At 36.4% G+C, this 25,459-nt stretch overlaps 1 protein-coding gene across 1 annotated transcript in view; it reads left to right on the forward strand.

Annotated features, from left to right (window-relative positions):
* Positions 1–2,894: 2,894 nt before the first annotated feature.
* The window catches only part of LOC145684816 (endocuticle structural glycoprotein SgAbd-9-like), a 36,431-nt gene continuing 13,866 nt past the window's right edge, over positions 2,895–25,459 (forward strand). Inside the window, exons 1-2 of the mRNA XM_081757182.1 lie at positions 2,895–3,222; positions 23,966–24,126. Coding sequence (XP_081613308.1) covers positions 3,211–3,222; positions 23,966–24,126 — 173 coding nt within the window. The 5' untranslated portion in view covers positions 2,895–3,210. The remainder of the gene's footprint in view (positions 3,223–23,965; positions 24,127–25,459) is intronic.

The raw sequence follows: 25,459 nt of genomic DNA on the forward strand, positions 1-25,459 counted from the left end.
ACTGGGGTCCATTCACAGACAAATTGTCTATTGCAAGTTGGATGACGGGTGGCAAAGACGTAATGGTTGAAAAATACCAAAGAACTGCACGCAATTTGTACAACCATTTGATGTGTTTGGATTCCGACCAATCAAAGATTATGGCAGGAGATTTTTACATAGTCTTCATCCGGACATTATGATGTACCAACGAAACAATCAAATAAAATCAGTTCCGATCACCGCGATACATTGAATTGTTTCAGTTTGCGTTCCACAAGGCAAAGTTACCAAACATACTATGTACCTTTTGAATCACCTGTCGAATTTGCTTTTCGTTTTGGTTATGCGAACTGTTCCCTTAACGGATGCAACGCAATTGCACATGGTGCAAGGAAGTCTTTTGCCTGCGTCATTTCTTCATAGAACAGAAGAACAACAGTGATCAATTTTAATCTCTCACCTATCATTATTGTGAACAGTATGATGACTAATTTTAACTAACAAACCCGTTAGTTATTGCAAAACAGTTTTTCCTGTTACCTCCGATAGATTTCAATTCGTATGTCAATATTCAATAATGTTGAACTTAACGCATTTAAATGCGCATATACTCATTTTCTTATATAAACTTCCAAATTTAATCTCTCGAACAGTTCTCAACCGTACAAGAATTTTATTAGTTTGTTGTAATCAACATGAATTGGTCCTTCAAATAGCATGCTTAGTTTCTCTGGAGGCTAGTGCTTTCTCCCGAACTTCCTTTGTAAATAATATCAACTAAAATCTAATTACTAAGAGTCTGAATTTCGCGCTCATTGATGCACTAAACCTTGATTGGTATAGTACTTTGCGAGTGTGGAGGAGGGGACATTAGAAAAGGCAATTAAACCGTACAATTAAAATAAGATTTCGCTCTTTAATCTATGGTTTTCTCACAATCTCAAAATTTATTGTATTAAACGTTAGATTTATAATGGTAGCTCTGCTGCAGTCAGTGCTTGGTGCAGGTGTTGTCGAGTTCGAATTCCCGCGGGCACAACAGTGTTCGTGTTGATTCCTTATGTGAGACAATGTGGAAGATATTTGAGTCAAGGTGTTGTTAAATCTGGTTTAGAAAGTCAAAAATTAAGATAATTGTGTTGATACATTCCACAACGGTTATCATCTGTCTGATCTGCCTTTCTGGGCTATAATGCAACATATTTGAGTCAAAATTTACTGTTTCGTTTATTATTATTATTATTATTATTATTATTATTATTATTATTATTATTATTATTATTATTATTATTCGTTTGATTAATTGTTTTGAAGTTTATTGTCCCATTCAGCACTGAGCCTATATGCGACTTGGACCTACAGCTTAACATGGAATCCGAACTACGTGAGTTCTAACCGGGAATCAAACCTGATTCACCGCACCGAAGACGTTAAACGTATGGCCGGTGCAACAACTGGGGCACGGTGGCTCATTGGTAGAGCACTTACTTCTAATGCGTGGGATCCCTAAATCGATCTCCGGTCAAGTAACTTTGTGGTGGACAACATCATCGTCTTCCTTAGCCTAAAGGGTATAACGTGGGTCGTGAAACTTAGATTTGAAAAATGATATTATTATTATTATTATTATTATTATTATTATTATTATTATTATTATTATTATTATTATTATTATTATTATTATTATTATTATTATTATTATTAATGGTTGACTGTGATAGAGCGCTCATCTTGGTGGGAGGGGCTTCTAGTTCGACCCTTTGCCATGTGAATTTGTTGCGGAGAGCATCGTGTCCGAGGGTTTTCTTGGGGTTCTCCCATTTGTTCCCATATTTTTATTCAACGAATTCATTTCTTGATCGTTCACATTCAGTAATCGTGCTTCTCCATCAGGCTAAAGTTCGTAATTGTGCAATTTGAAAATTAATTTTCATCTACTGTTACTGTCACTTGAGAATATATAAAAGAATTTTAATAACTTATTAAAATTTACAATTGATTTTGTTCCGTTATTTTAAAATACTGTTATATTCAGAAAGAAGATATTACTGGTAAAGAAAAATGTTGGGAAGATATATAATGCAATACAAGAAAAGCAAAATGTTTGCCGATTTAATGATCTGTTGTCTTTTTTTTCTCCCCTATCTTTCTTTAATGAATTTGTAAAAGAAAGAAACAACGTATTTTGAAAAAAAAATGTAAAACAGCAATCTTTCACTTTCGCTCAAATGATTTTTCCTTCCTCCCCTCTCTCTTCACCTCTTTCGCTCATTTTATTGCCCTGTTATCCTACAAGCAAAATCGATATTTGTGACAGACACGAGTTTTACGTGTAATTCTATCTCTCTTCTTTTCTTTTCTATTCTTTCTTTCTTTCTTTTCAATGTTCTCCCCTCTCTTCCACAATACTGTTTTTTTTTTTTTTTTTTTATCTTAAGCAGTTCACTGGCACATATTCTGCGCCAAACTGTTATTCCGCCCACCAATCAACAAATTGCAATTTTCCTGAAATTCTAGCAACGCCCTCAAACTATCACTACTTTCTTTCTGTCTTATTTCATACACTACTCTATCTTCTTCTTTTTTTCTTTACTAGTTCTCCATTATTACTTATAATTCATCATTATCACCTTTTGATATTAATTTTCTTATTCCTTTTGATTTGCTTCTTTTTTCTTTTCTCTGTAACTACTTATCTCGTTATGATTTCCTTCTTGTTTTTTTTTTTCTTTTTGTTTCGTTCCCTCCTACTCCACGCGTATGAAACACACACAAATACATACACTTAAATAAAACAACATACCAACAAAAACAACAACAAGAACATCCTTCCAAGTTGCATGAAAAGTGATCTGAAATGACGTGCAGCATCCATTTACGAGAGCGACGTCCGGGGCGGGAGATGGGTAGAGGCGAAAAAAAGAGAGGGAACGCCCCCCTAGATTCCGTCTTTCATTATTTTTTCTCTCTCTTTCTTTTCGCAGTGTTATTTGGTTGAATGGGACATATATAAATACTCGAACAGCTATCGGTGATACATCACACATTTATCCATCCATTCATCAAAACACAACAGGCAGTTTTTGTTTTCCCGTACAAAGAAAGAAAACTGTTTTCTTAGTTGGTGTTAAAGTGATCTAATATTGTGTTTTATCCATCTTTCTGTGGAAAGAGAAGGTCAACGCATATATTTTGTCTGCAGAATCACCTAAGACTATATTGCACATCATGCTGAAGCTGGTAATTCCATTTTATTTATTTTCATTGCTTGACTTTTAAGTCGAAAATTTCCATTAAGTCAAATATTGTGTATTCATAGCTGCGTGCGAATCTTGCACAAAGTTAGTGTGTTGTCTGTAACATTGGACTTAACGAGTTCTCTGCGTGGTGAGACTATGAAACGGTGCTGAATTAGTGCTAATTATAACTGAGATCTCTACATTGGTATTAGAGCTAATTAGGGAATCTGTTCTAATTTGTTGCTAATTATAACCAACTTTCCTACGTTGTAATTAGTACTAAAATATGAACTTTAAAATTATCTGCGTTGTTAATGGCCTTAAGAATTGGTGCTGAATTAGTGTTAATTATAACTGAGTACTCTACGTTGTTGTTGGGATTAGGATACCGGAAGGAACGAAGCTAATATCTTTAAAATTTTCTCCATTGTGAGTAAAGTTAAGAATTGATGCTGGATTAGGGTTATTTATAACTGAGTTCTCTACGTTGTTATCGGAGCTAGGAATCTGAGCTAAACTAAAATCTTTAAAATTACCAGGGCTGTAAGTAGGGTTAAGTACTGGTGTTGATTGATGTTAATTATAACCAAGTTCTCTGTGTTGTTGAAGATTAGGAACCTATGCTAATTTGGTGCTAAGTTCTATTCGTTGTAATTAGCACTCTTAATATGTGCTAGGGGCCCTGGTAGCTCAGTAGTAGAGCGTTCACCTCTGAAATGTGGTGTCCCTAGTTCCATCTCAGTGGGCGCCAAATGGACTTTATGTTGGACAAACACCGTGTCCATGGGTTTTCTATTGATTCTTTGTTCATTCCACTATTTCATTCATTCTCATCATCACCGTCTTCTTTAGGCTACAGGAGACAGTCATGGGACGTAAAAGTAAAGGATTTCATTTTTCATTTCTAAATGTGTGCTAAACTAAAATCTTTAAAATTATTTGCATTGTTACAGGAGACAAAAAGTGGTTTGATTTATATTAATTATAACTTAATTCGTTTCTTTGTGGTACATATATTCATATATATGCCTGAATGGAACTGATGTGGAACTGAATTCATATATATGCCAATTGCAATACAGTTTTCCAGAAAGTAAGTGGCGTCAAAATTGGAAGCAGAGTAATTTTTCACAAATCACAATAGAGTTTTCAACATTATAATTGACGTTATTTGTTAGTGGCGATTTAGTACAAATTCATCAATTTGAAGCTAAGAATACTCTACATTATAATTAAATCTACTTCTGAGTGTTGATTTAATGAATAGTGTCGATTGTAAGCTTGAGGCTGAAATTGCTCTATGCTATAATTAAATTTGAAAATACGTGTTGATTAGTGATTAGAGCTAATTATATACATTTACAAATTTCCATGTTATAGCTAATTAGACACGAGAAATGGTGTTAAGTAAGTGCGAATTATCTTCAGTTGTAATTAGGGCTAGGAAATCGATGATAGTGTAGTGAAAAATACGGGTTCGATTTTAGAAGTGTCCTACATTATAATTGAAACTGGAAATCTCTTAGACTTGTTAGAAACTTCCAAACACGAGTACTACATGATCCATGAAGGACTAGATATAAGCGGTTTTTTTTTTCAAACTTAATAATATAACTTTTATTGCACATACTGCGTTGAAATCCGAGCTTTCTAAATATCTGTGAAATGGTGTTGATTTGTCGGTCGTGAGAGTTCTTCGCGGATAGAAATCGATACTGGTTACAGTGTGTATTCAATGTGCAATACGGGAGGATTAATTATTCAATCTAATGTTTCTTCATGTTGTACTTTAATATTAGAGACACTGTTGTTATTAATCGCTAAATATAATTTGAAATATATTTACAAATTCTTAACAAATTATATATTTAAAAAAAAATGAAAATCTCGCCTACCGTAAAATAACGATCACTTGATCCTACTAAAAATCTCCTTTATCTAAACATCGAGGGCTTTACTTAAAATACTTATCGCATAACTGAATTCCTTTGAAAATCATTAGAGATCTTCCCTTAGTGTAGAAGTTCCTTATAGTAGATTAGTGTTGGTTATGATGTAACTAACTGCGCACTCAAATTTACAACTTTTAAGAAAAGATTATAAGCAGTTACTAATTCATTTACAAAGTATTTTGAGGGTCACGATGGCTCAGTTTTAGAGTTCTTACCTCTTGTGTGTGAGATCCATGGTTCAATCCATGGCCAAGTAAGTTTGTGGTGTTCGTGGGTTTTCTCGAGGTACTCCTGTTTCCTCCCATATTCTCATTCCACCAGCGTTGCCAGACTCACAGCTCGGAATTATTCCAAAACCTGATCGAAATTATGCTAGATTCTGTCAAATTATGCTAGATCCTCATAATTACTAATTCAGGAGTTTTTATATAAAACAAATCTCTAAAATTAAAAATAACAACTCAGGGTGTAAGAAAGTCTTTCTATTTTTTACGTTTTGTTAGCTTGGCTTCTAAGAAGAATAAAGGAAAAGAATACGTCGTATAAATGAATCCAAAGTGTTTGTTTACATATTTTGAAAGAAAATGACCCCTCAATCAAAGAATTAGAAAACCCTGGGTGGATCTACGAAAAAAAGCATATCTGGGATAGACTGGGTCAAACACATGGCGAGAGGCCTTTGAGTCACCTGCATTTGTGTGGAATATGTTTCATCTTAAGGCCAAGAAACTACTGTCTCCAATCGTACAATAAGTCTGCTGTATGTTTTACCGACTGTATAAATCAATGGGAGAGGATATATTTCTGTAGTTCTCTTTCTTCCTAAAACCAACTTCATTTTCATCTCCAGGTTTTGCGGCGTTTTGATAAACTTGCTGAAATTATGCTAGATTTAGGCAGGATGCTAAAAGCAAGATGCTAGATGCTAAAGACATGCAAATTATGCATCCCACCAATTTTTCCATCATTATTCACTTGCTTTAATCATATTTTCCTTTAGTCTAACAGGCATAATCATGGGACGTTAAACTGAAAGCTTTCATATAAATAGTACTTCGTAATGTTATCTGTCATGATATCCAAGTACTTTTAAACAAAAAGTAATAGGGCCTAAGTGCGCGGAAGATCCTTAAAATGTAAAAATAAAGCATCACTTGGATATTTTTTGTCGTATATCAAATAAAAGTGCTTGGTCAGAGGATTCCAAAGGTTTTTCCGAATAAATCAGTGTAAATCGGACATTTTATTAGAAATTACTTGTGTCCATCGTTTAACACATTCAAAACTGTTCTGAAGTGCTCTATCAGTGAACAAAACTATCAACAATGTGTCTTTCTAGTGGTAAATAGGAACTGCCATAAGAGTGTTCAAACTGCATCTGAACTTCTGATGAGCACAATGAGTATGCTGGCAGAGAAACGAGTTTTAAACAGTGATGGGACACTTTAAATGTTACCATTTACACAATTACCAGTTGTTTCTGTCCGTATAACCATTGACCTCATCATAAACCCAGGTACATTCTGAACACTCTTATGGCATTTCTTATTCATTAACCAGTGCTAGGAGGCATTCAAAGTATTTTTGTTCACTGAACATTTCAGAACATTCTTGAACATGTTAAACAATGGTCTAAGGCTATTTCTAAAATAGGGTCCAAATCACGTTCAAACATTGGTTTATTATATTTATTTATTTGCAGTATAAATTTTGTGTATGTGTGGGATCATATATCAGAAAGAAAGAAATCAACATACCATCTTCATATTAAAATTAGCATCAAAAAGAAATGATTTAGATAATATCTGCTAATAGCTATCACCACTTTCAACAGAACAAACGACAATTCAATCATTTTAGTAAAAGTATGAATAAATAATTTATTAACAAAATTTCATACTATATATTTTGAATATACTCAACAAAATACAATTTTACGCACTTTTTGATTAACATATACAATTACTCGTTGCACTTTTAGATATATTTTATTAATTTGTTATTCTGATATAAACCGGACTTAATAGGTAATATTCTGTTATAAACCGGATTTTACCTATGCCTGTTATCTCCAAGATTTTTTTTCAGAGTTATATACCTACATATTAACGTTCTGAATTACAAAATTTTGGATCTGTAATTTCTAAATCGAATCGCAATCGATCCGGGTAACCAGCTTTGCTGAATCACGAGTCTTGCTTATGGGTCTTCAGAGCTACGTGTCACAAAGTTCTTAACACGTTCCATCGCTGGACGCCTCTATCAGTACAGATCCTTCTCTTTTCCCAGAAGTCCTACTATATGATGACCAAATTCTACTCTCATTACCCCTTCGTTCAAGAGCTTAACCTGAATTACTACAACATTCTTAGATTTTTTTTTTCTTATTGATTGAGTAAAACATCTTCATGCTCTTCGTTCATATGTTCCAAGCATTATCCCACTTAACTTCAGCAGTTCCTACCTACTCAAGGTTACTATCTTGAAATCGATCTTTCTTTGCGGTTTTCCAATTCTCTTTCCTTTGATTTGTTACGTAAATATTCTCTGTTCTAATTCTAATTTCCTTTACTCTTCCATTATCTCTCTTTCTCTGTCTCTTTCTCTTGCTACATTTTCCTCATTTTCTTTGTCCAGTGGTCATTCAAAAGACATGAGTGTCCTGGAGATCCTAGTATATTATTGTACACTACAAAATTTAAAACAGTATTTAATATTTTAAAGTGGATTTTGTGGAGAAAATAGGTTAAACAGGATTTAAAAAAGTGCTCTGTGGTTATCCAAAAAGGGGGCAAGTTTTGAAACTTGGTTCCAGTAGGATATGTTAAAAACACTTCGTATCGAGCACTTTGCAAACAAAGTTGTAGCCTACTATGTATTTTTTGCATTCATAGTTGGACATATCTGGAATATGGCTGGAAAAGACTATTATGATAATTCTATTTTGGCCTAACGTTAAGATCGAATTAAGATGGTAATGTACTTTACAGGCCCGTATCCAGGGGGGTCTAGGGGGCCGGACCACCTAAATTTTCGCTAGCCCCCTAAAATTTTTACGGTAAGCTTGCAAATGAACTGTAATACGATGATAAACTATAGTATGGTTGGATCGGGCCCCCTCTAACTTCAGCCGGGCCCCCCCTACATTTTTGGGCTGGCTGCCGACCTGGTACTTTACATAGATAGCCAAACTCGCTAGCCGAGCGCATACGTTTACCATAAGCGCTAAATACTTGTAAGTCAATACCAAGCCAGAAGCCCGAGCAAACGCAATGCAAGAACGAGGATAGTCACCATGATCTCGATATGCTCTCGATATCTCGATTGTATATTTCGGAACATTCATAATAAGTATGCCGACAAATTTTCAATGTGTATAGAAATGTATAGGCAGCAATTGAACACGAACTTTCACAGCACTGTGAGCCAATTTTTGGAAATAAAGAAAAGCTATATTTATATTTGTAACAAGGTAGCTTCGATATTCTCAATATGCGCGTGATTTATTTTTATTTGAATTGATGTAGTAGTTAGACCTCTAACGTGTATGATCTAATAATATATTACAGATGACTTTCAGTGTATTTTGAACTAGGAGATTAAATTTTGTTAATACCAGGGACGTACGCAGAGAGGTCCTGGGAGTTTGGACCCCTCGAAAACCCAACTTTTCTGTAAATTTAGTCTAATTTTAGGGGTGATTTTATACATTTTAATTCAATTGATCCTCACATTGAGTTTAAATTCTCTCAAAACATATTTGGGCCCCTTCCACTCGCGAAATAAATTCCTGCATACTTTCCTGATTAACAAGGTATTTTTTATATACAGTAAATATTTTACTTATTTTGTCTCTTTTCTTTCACTATTCAACTAATTTTATTTCTGGTTTATAGTAAGAAGTTGCGATACAGTATAAAATTATTCCCTAGAAACTTCCAATACGCTGAGAGGGGACCCGATATGTCATGTTACATCAAAGTTGTTTTCTGTTGTCGCGTGACGTAAGCAGTGAATTTTTGAAGTTTCTATCTTCGCAACTACAAAATATTGTTCTGAGATTTTTGGCTAGTGCTATATTAAAGACTAGTTCTAAATGATGGTATCAGGGCCGTCATTTAGGGTTCAGGAGGGGGCAAGAGTCCCCCAAGAGTTTGAGAAATACATATACTTTCATCGATTGTCTATTAATATACTAGTACAAAACGTGAAAGTCTTATGTCGGTGGTAGTCTTGCCCCCCTCAAGCGAAGTCTGAAATGACGCTCCTGGATGGTATCATTAAATTAAAATTTTTGATCAGAAAAGAAATGTTCAACAACGAAAAACAGTGCAGAATATTGTGCAGAAACATAGTACAGAACATTGGATATAAACAAGCAAAAAAGTACTGGCGTTTCGTCGTGATCAATGATGGAAAAATCTAGCCTTGCCTACAAGACAAGGGTGAAACAGCCTCGTGTCGAAAAAGTTTATCTTGTCTTGGAAAGTCTCTTTCTAATGGAAGGACTTCATCTCGTTTCGTTTCTGGACACGAGATTAGTGTTTTATCTTGTATCTTGGGCATTATCTAGATGAAACCTTAAGATAACTTAGTAATAAAGTCATTTAACTTGAACATTTCTAGAATTTTTAACAGTCGTGCCAACAATATTAGAATCTTTAAGAATAAAAGTGAACTTATTATCAGCATTAACTAAGCATATCTTTTGATTAAGCGAAATTAAATTTAGAGAACACTTTATCTCACACCATATAGTCCTTTAAAATAGTTTTTCTGAATTATCATAGTTCCATTTATCCAGATTCCGTCTACAATTCCTGAGACCAGATAATTGGTATCTTATTGTTCTCTAATAAAAAGCTTAATCAATAGTTTTTCTGAGTTATCAGTTCCATTCATCCAGATTCCGTCTACAATTCCTGAGACCAGATAATTGTGATCTTATTGGTCTCTCATAAAAAGCTTAATCAATAGTTTTTCCGAGTTATCATAGTTCCATTTATCCAGATTCCGTCTACAATTCCTGAGACCAGATAATTGTGATCTTATTGGTCTCTCATAAAAAGCTTAATCAATAGTTTTTCCGAGTTATCATAGTTCCATTTATCCAGATTCCGTCTACAATTCCTGAGACCAGATAATTGTGATCTTATTGGTCTCTCATAAAAAGCTTAATCAATAGTTTTTCCGAGTTATCATAGTTCCATTTATCCAGATTCCGTCTACAATTCCTGAGACCAGATAATTGTGATCTTATTGGTCTCTCATAAAAAGCTTAATCAATAGTTTTTCCGAGTTATCATAGTTCCATTTATCCAGATTCCGTCTACAATTCCTGAGACCAGATAATTGTGATCTTATTGGTCTCTCATAAAAAGCTTAATCAATAGTTTTTCCGAGTTATCATAGTTCCATTTATCCAGATTCCGTCTACAATTCCTGAGACCAGATAATTGTGATCTTATTGGTCTCTCATAAAAAGCTTAATCAATAGTTTTTCCGAGTTATCATAGTTCCATTTATCCAGATTCCGTCTACAATTCCTGAGACCAGATAATTGTGATCTTATTGGTCTCTCATAAAAAGCTTAATCAATAGTTTTTCCGAGTTATCATAGTTCCATTTATCCAGATTCCGTCTACAATTCCTGAGACCAGATAATTATGATCTTATTGGTCTCTCATAAAAAGCTTAATCAATAGTTTTTCCGAGTTATCATAGTTCCATTTATCCAGATTCCGTCTACAATTCCTCAGACCAGACAATTGTGATCTTATTCATCTCTAATAAAAAGCTTAATCAAGGTGAAATCTCATCAGACCAAAACAATTTATTACTTAATGCAGGTAATTACATCTGAAAGTTAATCTACAATCATTTGAAAGTTTCCTTCTGCAAGAATGTGAAAAATTTTATCATTATTTCCTTTTACATAACTATATGTTTCTTTGTTTAATGAAAATATGATGTTTCGTATACGCATATACGAAAATGTTACCTTTGTATGTTTCACTACTTCACCCCATTGCATGAAACGAAATTTACTGTTGATCTTATATCTTACGCCATACAGCGTGACTAAATTTAATTACTTTCTAGTGATAAGATACTGACAATTTCTTCGACTAAACTACGATATGGCTGCTCCACGCATTAACATTATCATGAATTCTTATTCAATCATTCAATTACAGGGATTTACAATCACGATTTTTTAATATCATGGTTAAGAATTAATTTTCAACTTTAAATTACTGTTAATTTTTGAAGTTTACATCAACGTAACTTCAGCAAATTAAATGGTGGTAGGTAATATATTGGTTTTAAATATTTTACAACTACCTAAGTGGAACTCAAAGATCGTTCTCCAAACCCAGGTTAACTTAAAGCAGTGCTGTATTAAATGCATGTTTTTTTATAATATTATGTTGTTAATTTTAATATTATTAACAAAAGTTCCGTTACAGCACTGTATAACAGGCATGTTTACAGGAATTTATTTCAGAATTGTTTAAAGCTTTTGGGGGGAGGTTAAAATTTAATATGGGAATAAATTATATTAACATTTATAAAATCACCCCTAAAGTTGGATTAAATTTGCAGAGAAGTCGGGATTTCTGGGAGCTCCGGACCCCATGATCTACTCACCCGTACATTTCTGCACTGGCGCAAATCCCGGGGAGATGAGAGGGATATGTCCTCCCCAATCTTGGAAGTAGGGGAGATTGTCCCTCCCCAATAATCCCATTTGAAATGTGTTTTTTGGGGAGAATTCTGTCATTTGTGCCCGGTTGCCACAGACAAAAGTTAGATGAAATTGATTTCCCCCCAGAATATGCATCAAATCTACCTGCCTCCCGTTGTTGAAGATAACTTCTTCCTTGATACTCCACAACATTCTTTTTCAACAACATAAATATTTTGAACATCGCTTTAAAAAAAAATATGGGAACGGGCTTATCCGCCTCCCCCCCCCCCCAATGTTGAAGACAAATTTGCGCCCCTGGCAAACAGGCTTGGGTACGTAGATATATCAGGAGACAGATCTGTATGAAATTACACCATGAAGAACACACAATCACGAGTCATTTTTCTTTGCGAATTCAAACTGTGACATTCTGCAAACCAACCCGCAAAACACATAATGAGTGTATTTTCGCTAGGAGTGGCGGCAAATATATGAACGATTCGTCGTTACTTTGTCAAATTTCGTTGCGGTGACATAGCATTACAAAATGAGTCCTGTAACCAGCAACCCAACATCATGTTCTGAGGAGCTGGTTTGGAACACCGTGCAAGTATCCTGGAAAAGTGTTCGTATCATTGCAGATGAGTGAATCAAACATCATACACAGCACCTTAACTTGGAACTTCTGCTGCTGGATCCCTAGACAAACATGAAGTTGAACATTCCTATTAAAATATAACATTTTGCTAGAATTTAAAACCTAGGGGCCGCGGTGGCTCAGTAGTAGAGCGTTCACCTCTGGTGTATGGGGTCTCGGGTTCAAACCCTGCTCCCGCCAAGTGAACATTATGGTGGACAATCACCGTGTGCGTGGATTTTCTCGGGGTTCTCCCGTTTCCTCCCACTTTCTTCATTCCACTATTTCATTCATTCCCCATCATCACCGTCTCCTTTAGCCTAGCCGGCATAACCGGGAGACGTAAAACTCAAGAATGTCATTTCCTTTCATTTTATAGAATTGTAAACCTTAACCGACACTGTTATTAGTTCTACAGGCCTCCGTTGACGTTTTGCGGAAGTAGAAATTGAAATCTTTCAGTTTAACGTCCCACGTTTATTCCCTTTAAGCTAAGAGAGACAGTGAATAAAGTAAGTGAATTACGATGGGAAAATTCGTGGAATGAGAAAGTGGGAAGAAAAGGGAGTACCCCGAGAAAACTTACAGACACGATGTTGTCCACCACAAACTTACTTGGCCGAGGATTGAACCAGGGACCCCATGCACCAGAGCTAAGCGCTCTAACACTGAGCCATCATTCCCATGTTTTATTGAAGTAGAACCAAGATTACATTTACTTTATTTAATTTTAATTTAATTTATATAACAAATCACCAGATACAACTCAGAGACCATTTTATACTGGATATCTAACAACAACAACAACAACAACAACAACAACAACAACAACAACAACAATGGAAAGTATTTGGGAAGGTATCGGCCAGGACCTGTTTAATAGGTACCACCCCAGCATTTGCCTGGTAGGACTGACGGAAACCCTCGAAAATCCCAGTCAGGATGGTTAGCAGCGGGGATCGAACCCACGACCTCCCGAATGCGAAGCCAACGCTCTACCACTTAAGCTACTTCACTCGGTTGTTATGCTTCATTTTAGGAAAATATAATTTTGTTCAGATGATGTGACAGCAGCAGAATTTTAAATTATTTTCAGTTCCTTTCGAAATGGTACATGGGCCCATTCCATGCTTTAAAAGTTAAAATGACTGTGAAATATTTGACATAACTTGAAGTCCGAAGAAATATATATTATTTCTACTAGTCGTAACATTTTACTGAATCACATTTTTGCTTTATTTAAGAGTTTTCTGGGGAAAGGGATGTAATGAAAAGCGTTTTCCATGCACCATTTAAACATACAAACATACTTTGTGTTCCATAAAGAACACATTTTTTGACAAACCCGCCATTTTTGTTCTAGTAAGATGGCAGCACTCAGCATTACACTATTTTCATCAGTTGTCATTGTGGTTAGTAGCCATGGATCGTCATCGTCAATATTTCAACAGTTTCTGGACAAAATTCAGCATATTTGTAATACGTTTGGGTAACTCTTTACTTTGGGCAAGGCAATGATATGCTGTCACTGTTAATATTATTCACAGGTTGTCACTGATTCTTTGTTGTCCCTTATTCACAGAGATGTCTTTGTCACAGAGATGTCGCTAAAGTCTTTGCCGTTCCTGATACACATAGTATTGCCGAGCGAGCGTTAGCGAGTGAAGGCGGGTTAGAGTCCTGCAGGGCACGTTGTTTTCTGTCTTTCGTTCTTGGGAACTGTAACTGTAACTGCGGGAACCGGTTCAGATGAATCGGTTATTGTCACTGCCTTGCCTAAAATAAAGACTTGCCCAAGTTTGCATTATGACAACACGCTGCTCCATCATGAAGAGCTTCATTCCTAGCAGTACAGAAAACAGATGATGATTATGCGCTATTCGACGCTCCATTAATACTAACGACCAGTGGCGTATTTAAGGGGGCTACCGGGCTTAAATCCGCCCCCCCCCAAATCTTACTTACTATAGTAAAGTAAATGAAATATCTTGCAGAATTTTCACATTTCCAGGCAACCCCCCCCCCAAAGTTAGCAAAGCCTCTCCGAAACAAAATCGTAAATACGCCACTGCTAACGTCAAAGACAAGAGATGAAAATCGTGTAACGTTCAGTGCTGCCAACTTACTAGAACAGAAATCAGAACGCATTTCAAAAGTCACATTCTTTATGAAACACCCTTTACATGATCGTATCATATCATATGGGGTAAGGAAGCTTTGTTCTGAAGTTGCCCTCCGTCGAACGGTGGGGATCTTAATTTGGGGCAGTTGCCCCTACCCCTGCAAGTTCCGGCCTTGATCATACCATTGTCATTCGGTGGGTCCATGTAATCGGTAATGCAAGGGTAAAAGTGAGGGGAACGCTAGGGCAAGTCATTCCCACACTTCCAAAAAATATGTATGGCGTCCCTCCACTTCACTGGGAATTGAACCAGGGACGTCGTGTACCAAAGAGAGTATTCAAGCCATTAAACCTGATCAGGTATTGAAAGATTTTAAATAATGCGAGTTTAGAGATTCATACAAGAAGTTAGTTTCGCAATGAAATCGAATTGTTGTGCAAAGAATGAGTCAGTACGAATATTTATATTTAGTGGCTACACTGTACTAAATACAAAACTACATTTAGTTGCTCCTGACATATGAATATGCAAGCTTATAGTTTCACTCTAAGTGTATATATTATGTGTAGCACTTTATTTCTCGGTAACTACAGGCCGGATTTAAAACAATTTTTATGGGCAAAAGGCCCATCCTCTTGGGAATAAAGAATAATATACTTGGTGACCGAGCTCGGCCAGGCACAGGGTCGGCTTCATAACAAAGCCTGTGTTTCATAGCTATGCACGCTCGGAGCTTCTGAGTTGGGTTCACCGACTGTGTTCCATTTTGTATTCCTAATATGCAGCAGTTAAACAAAATCAATGAATAATTCTAATTACAACACGAATGTCAGTAAATACTAAATGATTATTTAGAGATTATACCTACGTCATAGTAGCATGTTTTAGACCAGTATGAAACAGTATGAAACCAGTATGAAACTGAAAACACAGTACCATTAAGTCAAAAAACAGAGGTTTTGAAATAATGGTAAAGTAAAAGTACCCGTTACAACAGAATAATAAAAATTATTTTTAGAAGTCATTATATTCGTATTGAAATATATTGAGAATGTATTCTGAATCATAATTAGAGAATACCTGGTTTAAACAATTCTGCCTGTCATCTACAGTTTGCCTTCTGAATTTAACTTTCTTTCCTTTACTGTTATCATATCCTGATTGTAGCAATTAACCGTGATTAGTGAGGTATGGTTCCGTCTATTGCTCACCTACATCAATCAATGTCCAATTGATATTGCGTGAAATACAGAACGGAAATATTTTAAGGTTATTGATAATAAGCAAACGAAACAGAAGATCCCAGTAAGCAAAAAGAAAAGAAAATATTACTTAAAGTAAATAAATTGGTCAAAGCAGTGTTAAAAACAAATGTCTACGATTAAATAATTGGTCAAATTTAATATAAATACTTCGAAACTAAACTGTTTAGTTAACATTCCATACTTTTGTTACTCCTAATAAAGAAAAATATATTTTATGTACTCGAGGTCAGTGACGTCTAGGGGAAAAACGGAGCTTGTGAACGGGCGCCGGATTGGGAGGGCGCAAAATTGAGCAAATATTTGGTGGAGCGTTTTGGTTTGTTTGGTCATGGGGCCGCTAAGACGAGTTCTTGCCCTGGGCGAAAACTAGTGTATTCGTGTCACTGGTCGAGGTGGGTCTGTGTGAGGATATCAAAATGAACTACAATTTTACGTTAACCGTACATACTTACATACATAACCGTATATGCAGAGTCGTTTTGACGTATGATTACTATTATACGAAAGGCCTGACTAAAACACATGTTAGTCGAACTAGTTAGTAAGGACTAATCACGCGTCAGAACGACTTTGCATAAGGCCCTGCTTGTTTAAATTTAAAATCCTACGGCTGGCCTGCAATTTTTATTAGTATCGAGCAATGAGACTAACATCTAAGGTTATATTGTTGAAGCGAATTTTTGAATTTTGTTCTTTATCTCAGTAGAGTTCGATATTAGAGTGAATCCATTAACATCTTCAGGAGTAACGGTAACAAACATGACTATCAATATCTCATATCTCATATATGGATAATGTGTATTTTGTGTGATTCCTTTTAATATCTGACCATTTCTTTCATTTTTGAAAGCTAGTGCTAAATTAATTCGCACTTTTTTTTTAAATAATGAAGAAACGCTACAGCATTCTAAACAAATGAAATTTAATAACAGAGAACATTATTTTTAAAAAAGGAGGAATAAGTCTGCATCATAAATAGTTTCAATATCCCACCCAAGCACACCAGTAGTTTCGTCGCGCGGGCATGCACTTTGTAAAAGATTGCTTTAGTAAACCAATTGCCTTTAGTAAACCAACTGCTTTTAGTTAACCAACTTCAGTAAACCTGAGATTAAAACCCCTTTTGAGCACCGAGGCTATGTGAGAGGAAACCTACTGTTTAACGTGGGATCCGAAATTATTAACCCGGGTTTTGTATCTAAGATAAATGCTCTCACTGGAAATCGAACCTGAGACCTCACGTACGTCATGCGCTTGGTCACGAAAGGATACTATATAACAGGGGGTCTCACCTACCAAAATTCAATGAGTCGTGATACCCAGTTTGAGTCTTAACAGTTTATTGAAGTCATCACATTCAAATATAAGTTCTACTTTGTATTATAAGCGGGAACAGACTTGGTGTTAAAGACTCCAGTCAATTATACTCCGCGCATAGTTTGGAATTTGGCATTTGAAAGACCGTTTGGAAAAATGTTACTTTTCACGGTGATTATGTCAAGAGGGACAAATAACATGCGTCAACTTTAAACTTCTAGCTTCACTCTCTACGTGAGGATAAAAACTCACTGATCGTTGCACATACAAATGACTTTGCCCTCTCTATCTACCGTTTCTTGACTATGTTAAGAAAATGACATCCGATAAATTATATTTTCTCTATCTCACACACACTTCCTTCTGAATACACACACATATCTCATACACACTTCCACCTACTTAAACGTAAGTATAACGAGAAAGCAAATCACTAGCGAAATCTGTACTTGTACTTTACATTTGTATTAAATAAAGTTATGTGAATACTTTTTATGGAGCATAGCAGAGCTATGAATGCATCTGTAACTGTGCAGTACAAGAGTAAATTGGTAAAAGTATAATAAATATTCAGTTATGGCCATACCATAAGGGAGAGAGGGGGAGGGCGTTGAAGAACAATACCACCAATAACATTTTAAAGTAGATACCTCTTTAGAAGAGACAAATGATGTCAGGAGAATTTAGAACAGACATGTCATGGAAACCTTTGAGTGTCATGTGTAAAATTTGTATACAAGGGTAACACAGTCGGTGAACCCTACGTACAAAGTTGTGGAACACAGCCTTGTTGCCGAGCTGAGCATGTCTTCGACCGAGCTTGGCCGTGAAACATAGCGACCTTTACTCCTTAAACGATGGGCTACTTACTTGCCCATCAAATTTGGTTCAGATCCAGCAATTACCGAGAGAAATAAAGTAACACTCTATATTTTACTCTTAACTATGGATATCGACCTTACATACCATAGGTAAACACTCTACTACTGAACCACTGTACACCCCGTTCAATGCTAGAAGAGAAACGCATAGTTTGGTATTATTTTTTATAACATAATACTTGTGTTCTGGGATGTATGAAAGTAATAGGTAAGGGAGTCCAGACTCCCCCGAAATCCCAACTTTTCTGCAAATTTAGTCTAATTTTAGGGGTTATATTACTCCCCCTCAAATGCTTTAGTCTACTGTTTAAGTGCCTACAGTACATTCTATAACTGGTAATTTCACATTAAAATTAATTTATAGAATCCACATAATCAATGATATTCTAAGTTTAAGAATTGAAGGAAATTCCTTTTTATTGACCAACGTAACAACAGTTGTTTATATCAACTTGTTGGGAGCACCAACTTACAATTTATACATTAATGTTAAGTTTTTCAGCAAACATATGTTATTCTTAATTTGACAATATGCGTACAGGAACGTTTTTTTTTTTTCAAAATTCTGTTTTGTTTGTAATAGTTGAAGTGCCTGTTGTTTGTTAGGGATTAGACCCCCCTAATATAATCAGAACTCTTACACAGTTTAGGCAATTTATAAGGAAGTTTGAAAGTAGACCTATACAAATTTCAGGGTGAAACTTTCATTTCTAATTTTATTGCAAAGAGCAATGAATGAGTCAAATATATTCATCACTGAGACGGTGTCAACGCAAGTGCAAGGTTCCAAAATGTGCATTTTGATACTGTAGTGTAAAGACATACTAAATACATTACGCGCGTTGTTAAAAAAAAAAAAAAAAAAAAAACTAAATATACATACCACAAATAAACTAAATGTACAATAAATAAACTAATTTGTCTTTTCTAAAACATACTAAAATATAGTATTTTTTAAAACAATACTTGCACTGTGAGAACTTGAATACTAAAAACTACTGATGACTACGGGCAATGTTGTTTCGCTCTTTCTCAAGTATTCATTTCATAATTCGAATTCCGGATATAAATTAACATAAAATATGAAGTAGAGTGTGTACAATGTTGCAGTTCTTCCATGAAGCATAGGACATAGCGAGAATCACGGCCGCCGATCCTGGGGGGGGGGGTGAGGGAGCCCGGTCACCCCAAAGCTCATGTGGGCCCCCTCATTGTATTTGTAAATTTACATTATTTGGCATAATTTGAATGCAATTTGTTTTAAAATCCTCATATATGCTTTCTGCATCTGAATGCCTCCCCCCGCAAATTCTCAAAGGAATCGGCGCCCTTGGCGAGAATATCCTCTTGGGCAGGGCTGAAGGAAAAACAAGACTGCCCGTGTCCGTATAATTGAGAAGTGTTCGTAAAGGTAGGTTTTACTGTACTGGTATATATGAATCGAGAATTAACTATTTCTTTTTTTTAAAAAAAAAAATGGTTACTGAGGTCATCCTACAAGGTAGGCCTAAAGGGGTTGGTACTGAGACAATTTTTTAGAATTACACATTTTATAGACACATTATCAATAATTCGAAGCTCATTCCTAATTGGACTAAACATATGAAAGGGAAGTAAGAGTCATGAAATATATGACTTATGAGCATTCAGGGAATTGGTAAGGACACGAATATGGAAAATAGCCACTGGCCAGCAGCGCATTAGAAAGTGGTCACAATTCGATTATTGGATAATACTGTACGTAGTCTAATAGTTGTCAAGTCCCGGAGACCTCACATTACTTACTTGATTCTTTGAAAATAATTTACCATGTACGTGGAGGTGCTGAAAAGTTTCTGGCTTTGCCAAGAAAAACAATTGTCAGAGATCCGAGGTTTTACATTTTTTCCACGTACTACTCATTGAGATTAATACACTTTTGGCAGCGTTGTTGAAGCTGTGAAAAAATCTTTTGATTGTCCCTCAAACCAGCACTCAGCAGCCTGTGTGACGTCAGAAATGTCCTCAAATGACCCTTCAGGTGCTTTTTTCAGGTTGGGAAATACACTGCTCCACAAAACTTAAGCAACTCGAAGTAAGTGGCAGAAAATAAAACGACACGATCACTGCACCAAGTATAATGAACAAACAGACAGTCCAGATGAACAATGCAACGCAAGTGAAGACGAACAACACAGTTAGGATGTACAGAGTGACCAAAATGTTCAGCACAACGATACCTCAACAGGTGAAGCTGGATTGTGCAAGGGCAGTCAATATGGCGTGTGACCACCACGAACAGCTATACAGGCACGACATCTGGTCTCCATGCTACAAATCAGAGTGTTGATCAAGTCTTGCGGTTGACGGCACCACTCCTCGAGGAAAGCTGTTTGCAGGTCAGGGAGGACTGCGCTGCGCTATTCGCCCCCCAAGAGCATCCCACACATGCTCGATGGGATTCAAGTCAGGCGAATATGCAGGCCATGCAATATGCGTAATGTCTTCGCTCTCCAGATACTCGGACACAAGTTGTGCACGGTGTGGGCGGGCATTGTCATCCATGAACAGGAAGTTTGGACCAAATGCTCCGTGGAAATTGCGCACAAGTGTATTGAGAATTTCATCCCGGTAACGTTGTGCTGTCAAAGTGCCATGTTGCACAATATGGAGGTCCGTTTTCCCATCCAGCATAATTCCACCCCACACCATAACGGAACTACCACCATAGGACGGCCGTTTAGCAATGAAGTTCGGATGATAGCGTGTTCCTGGCTCTCTCCACACTAAAGTCCGACCAGAATCTGACGACGGGCTGAATCTCGACTCATCGGAGAACATGATACGCGCCCACCGGTGTTCCTTTCATGCAACATATTCCTGACACCATGTGTAACGCGCACGTTTGTGCTCCAGTTTCAATGGCACATACAGCACAGGCCTTCTTGCATACAGTCCCGCTCTATTGAGCCGCCGACGAACAGTTTCACGACTCACGCGTTGTCCTGTAGCCTGAAACAACTCATTGGCCAGTTGAGAGCATGAAGCTTGACGGTTACGTTTGGCAGAAATTGTGAGAAATCGGTCCTCGACTGCCGACGTCTTCTTCGGACGGCCTCCTCCATGACGTCTACTGACTTCACCTCCATTTTGGAAGCGACTCCACAGCCTCGACACAAAACTTTTGTTCACGTTGAATTCCTGCGCCACTTCCATTTGCGATCGGCCCAATTCCAACCGTCCAATTATTAGCCTGCGGTGAAAGTCACTCAAATATCGTCTACCAGCCATTGCAAGGTGTGTAACCCACACAAGAACCACTAACTCAATGCTTGGAGCCTCGGATACTGTAGGGAAATGAAATGGTTGGCAACGAGGAACTTAGGTTTTAACGCCAAGTATGTAATGTTTAAAAGAAGAAGAACTATGTTAGCATGTTGTTTATGGATAATTCAAACTGTAATGTCTAATAAGTTAAGGTGTTAGGAGCTGAGCAATTTATGATAAGATGACGAAATAAGTGATCCTCAATTTAAGTGAGAGTTTAGTGATTGTAGAAGTATTATTGGTAATAATAGACGTGTAATATGATCAGAGATTGAATTGTAATTACAGATATATAATTTAGTAATTGTTCATTGTGCAAGTTAAGCCTAACCCGTACTATAGTTGAATTTTCATCTTTATCAGGATACTACTGGGGTGTGGTGTACGCCTCATGGCATAAGTTGTTCACCGCGCTTGCAACGGCGCAGCTTATGCGATAGAGTGGGTGCTCGTCTTGTCTGTGTGTCTCTGTGTATGTGCATGCCACTAACCAGTGTTGAATGGGTCCCACACGTCACTTATACCACGTTCTCTCGGGTTGCTTAAGTTTTGTGGAGCAGTGTACAAAGTAATCAGAAGAGGGCCAGTCTGGAGAGTAAGATAGATGGGGGACCACTTGGAATCCCAAGGTGTCCAATTTGACAGCAACAATGTTGGATTTCTGTACGGGTGCATTATCGTGCAACACCATGATCCCTTTTGTGAGTTTTCCACGGTGATTCCTCTTAATTGGCGTTTTCAGCTTTTATAGAAGATTAGCATAATACTCTCCGATGATAGAGGCATCATTTGGTAGGTAGTCCCCCATTATAATACCATATTTGTCCCAGAAAAACAATCGCCTGGACTTTTTATGTCGGTTTCTGTGTACGGAACATTTTTGGGACGGGGAAAACCACTATGGCGCGATTCCTTTGACTGTTTCTTGGTTTCGGGATCATAAATATGAAGCCAGGTTCCATTCTCTGTCACTAGTCTAACCAAAAGTTCGTTTGTCTTTTCAAAATGGACTAGTAAAAACGGAACACATTACTATTTTTCCTTAATTTAACCCAGCCAAATCGGGCGGGAGGGGGGCGTCTTAGATTCGAGGACGTCTTAAATTCAAGTAATTATCGAGAAATTCTTAATTAAAGATATTATTAACGTGTTATTAAAACTACTTTGCTAGCATATTCAATCATTCAGACAACACAGACAACAATAGTGTTCTGCGCTTGCGCAGGACGTGCGGGTTTGCTACTTTCAATTAATATCAATGTACGTTTTTATGTTCTTACTTCTACACAGGGTCTCCCGCAGGATTTTATCCAATTGGGTGGCAAAAGACCGAATCCAGGGGGTGGAGTAAAAGGCTAAGACGCTTTGATGTACACATACATATAATATATCACATCATATAGAACAATTATTTATATATACCCTTATTAACTATAATATCATAATATTTATTATAATATAAATAAATTAACTAAATTAGTATGCCTTGATATGTGCTGTACTATCAAGAGCTGAACAGTTCGAAAACCAAAGGCAGTAAACTGCTATTCTTATATCCCGCTACAGTCAGTCATGCTTCTACACATATATAATTCAACCTTCCTTGCGCTGTATTAACATAAAATACTCAGATTTAGGGAGTTACTGACTTCTCCCAGAACGATGAGAATATTATACAGGGTGTTTCAAAATAACACCGACAACATTTGGGATGTGATTTCTGACAAGATAAGACAAAATGTATAGATCAACCTGGGTGCACAAATGCTTCTTTTCGGAGTTATAGTTTCGAGAAAACATGAAAAAAAATGAACTTAAGAGGTCCATAGTTCCAAAACTATGGGATCTACCGTAGTCGAGTCAAAGGTTAAGACTTCACTTAGGAAGTAATATGTGCGCTATCCAAAAATACATGTTTTAGAATACTAAGGTACTCACGCAACAAATTTTATAGAGGGAGTTTGACTACGGGCATATAATTTGAAATACTCTCAAACTAACTCTATAAAAATTGTTGCAGAAGTATCACAAGATTCTAAAACTTGGATTTTTGGAAAGAGCATATATTAGTTCCTAAGTGAAGTCTTGATACGATTACGGTAGGTCTTATATTGTTGGAGCTATGGACCTTTAAAGTTCATTTTCCTTGTTTTTGGTAGCCTATAACTCCGAAAGGAAGCATTTGTGCATCCAAGTTGGTATATACTTTTCGTCTTATCTTGGTGTCAGGAATCACCTCCCAAACGTTGTCGGTGTTGTTTCGAAACACCCTGTATAAAGTGAAACTTTAATTTTCAGGATAATTCCTTATACGCATGTTCGTTTTACAGTTATGTAAGTAACGACATTTGTTGACAGTAAGCTGCATTATACATAGATACCCTAATTCGATCCAACTTCGTAAACAGTCCACGTATATGACTTAATAAAGTGTTTATTAACTTTTTTTTTGTACAAACTTGGTACATAAGACACTTGAAAAACTTAGTGTACTTTCTCCATCTTTTATGTATGCATTATAGAATCAAATGAATACTATACTTTATGTGGTTTTACTATCTCTTCTTTTCAGGTATTATTGGCTGTGATCATAGCCGTTGCGTCAGGAAAACCACAATTCCCGCCAGTACCACCAAGAGGTTTCCCTCCAGTTCCTCCAGCACCACCTGGTCCATTTGTTCCTATTATCAGCCAAAATTATGATCTTAATCTCGATGGTTCATACAACTTTCAGTAAGTAGAAAAAGTGTATTGTAAATGTGAATTTAGTGTTTTATTTAAATTAACTCTGTTTTATTCATAGTCAGGAGGTATTGTATTTGTTTTAGTGTTTCGTATAATAATAATAATAATAATAATAATAATAATAATAATAATAATAATAATAATAATAATAATAATAATAATAATAATAATAATAATAGTAATAATAATAATAATAATAATAATAACAATAATAATAATAATAATAAACAGTGCACAATAAGAGTACGTGGTTATTTTTTTTAAATAAGGCAACATTTGTTAATTCACGATCAAAGAGTAATTTTTAGTATGTCTCAGGAGCAGTGTCGGATCCAGCCCGGGGTCGGGGGCCTAAGCCCCCAGTTTCTTGAGAGGCGAACTCATACTAACTACTGTGGCTCATGAAAGTGGTGAAATTTCTCGTATCATCTAGAAAATGAGATGAGAATTGTCATGTTTCCCGTGTTACCTCGAACTTGAAAATGTAGTTCTGGTCTCGTGGTCAAAACACTAATAATGTTTAAGGAATTCACGTCTTTGTGAAAATATTTCAGTTTACCATCCCACGATTCTGCCCTTTAGGCTAAGGGAGACGAAGATTAAGGTAAGTGAATGATAATGAAAGAATTGGTGGAATGAGAAAGTGGAAGGAAACGGGAGTACAACGAGAAATCCCACGGACACGATGTTGTCCACTACAAACTTACTTGGCCGGGGTTTGAACCAGGAACTCCACGCACCTAAGGAAAGGACTCTACCACTGATCCATCTGGCCTTTGAATGCACATTTTTGTGTAGGCAGAGAACATATAAATTATTTGTGAAACTCCACTGAAGTAGTATGAGTTCAGTGAGGAACACGTGATTCAATATATCGCATGACGAATTGAACTTATAAGAAAAAAAAGAAAAGTAGCTTTTCGAGGGGACTCTCATCCTCTCCTTGGAGCCACCATTGTTAATTACTATGCAATTGCAATGCAGAAACTAGATTGTAATGACTACCATTTGTTCGTTTCACACTTTTCTTCCTTTACACGCACACCCACCGTCGCTGAAGCGCCAGCTTCGTGCGGACACAAGAAAATAAAAGTTTAGAATGTATTAGGGATTAATTACTAAAATAATTTAAACTTTGAACAATTATTTCTAGTAGTGTCTTTGAACCTTTATTGTTCCAAGTGGGACACGAAAGCTAACGCCAACGAAAGAAGTGTGGAAAGCATGAAGATATCATAAACAGGGTTGTCTCAACGCATAAACTCGACGGTCATTTGCACGTATGCCTCATGAACAGAACTACATGCGTTACGTTTGAAAT

This window comes from Thermobia domestica, chromosome 5, assembly GCF_964235325.1.
Source record: "Thermobia domestica chromosome 5, izTheDome1.hap1.1, whole genome shotgun sequence".
NCBI lineage: Eukaryota > Metazoa > Arthropoda > Insecta > Zygentoma > Lepismatidae > Thermobia > Thermobia domestica.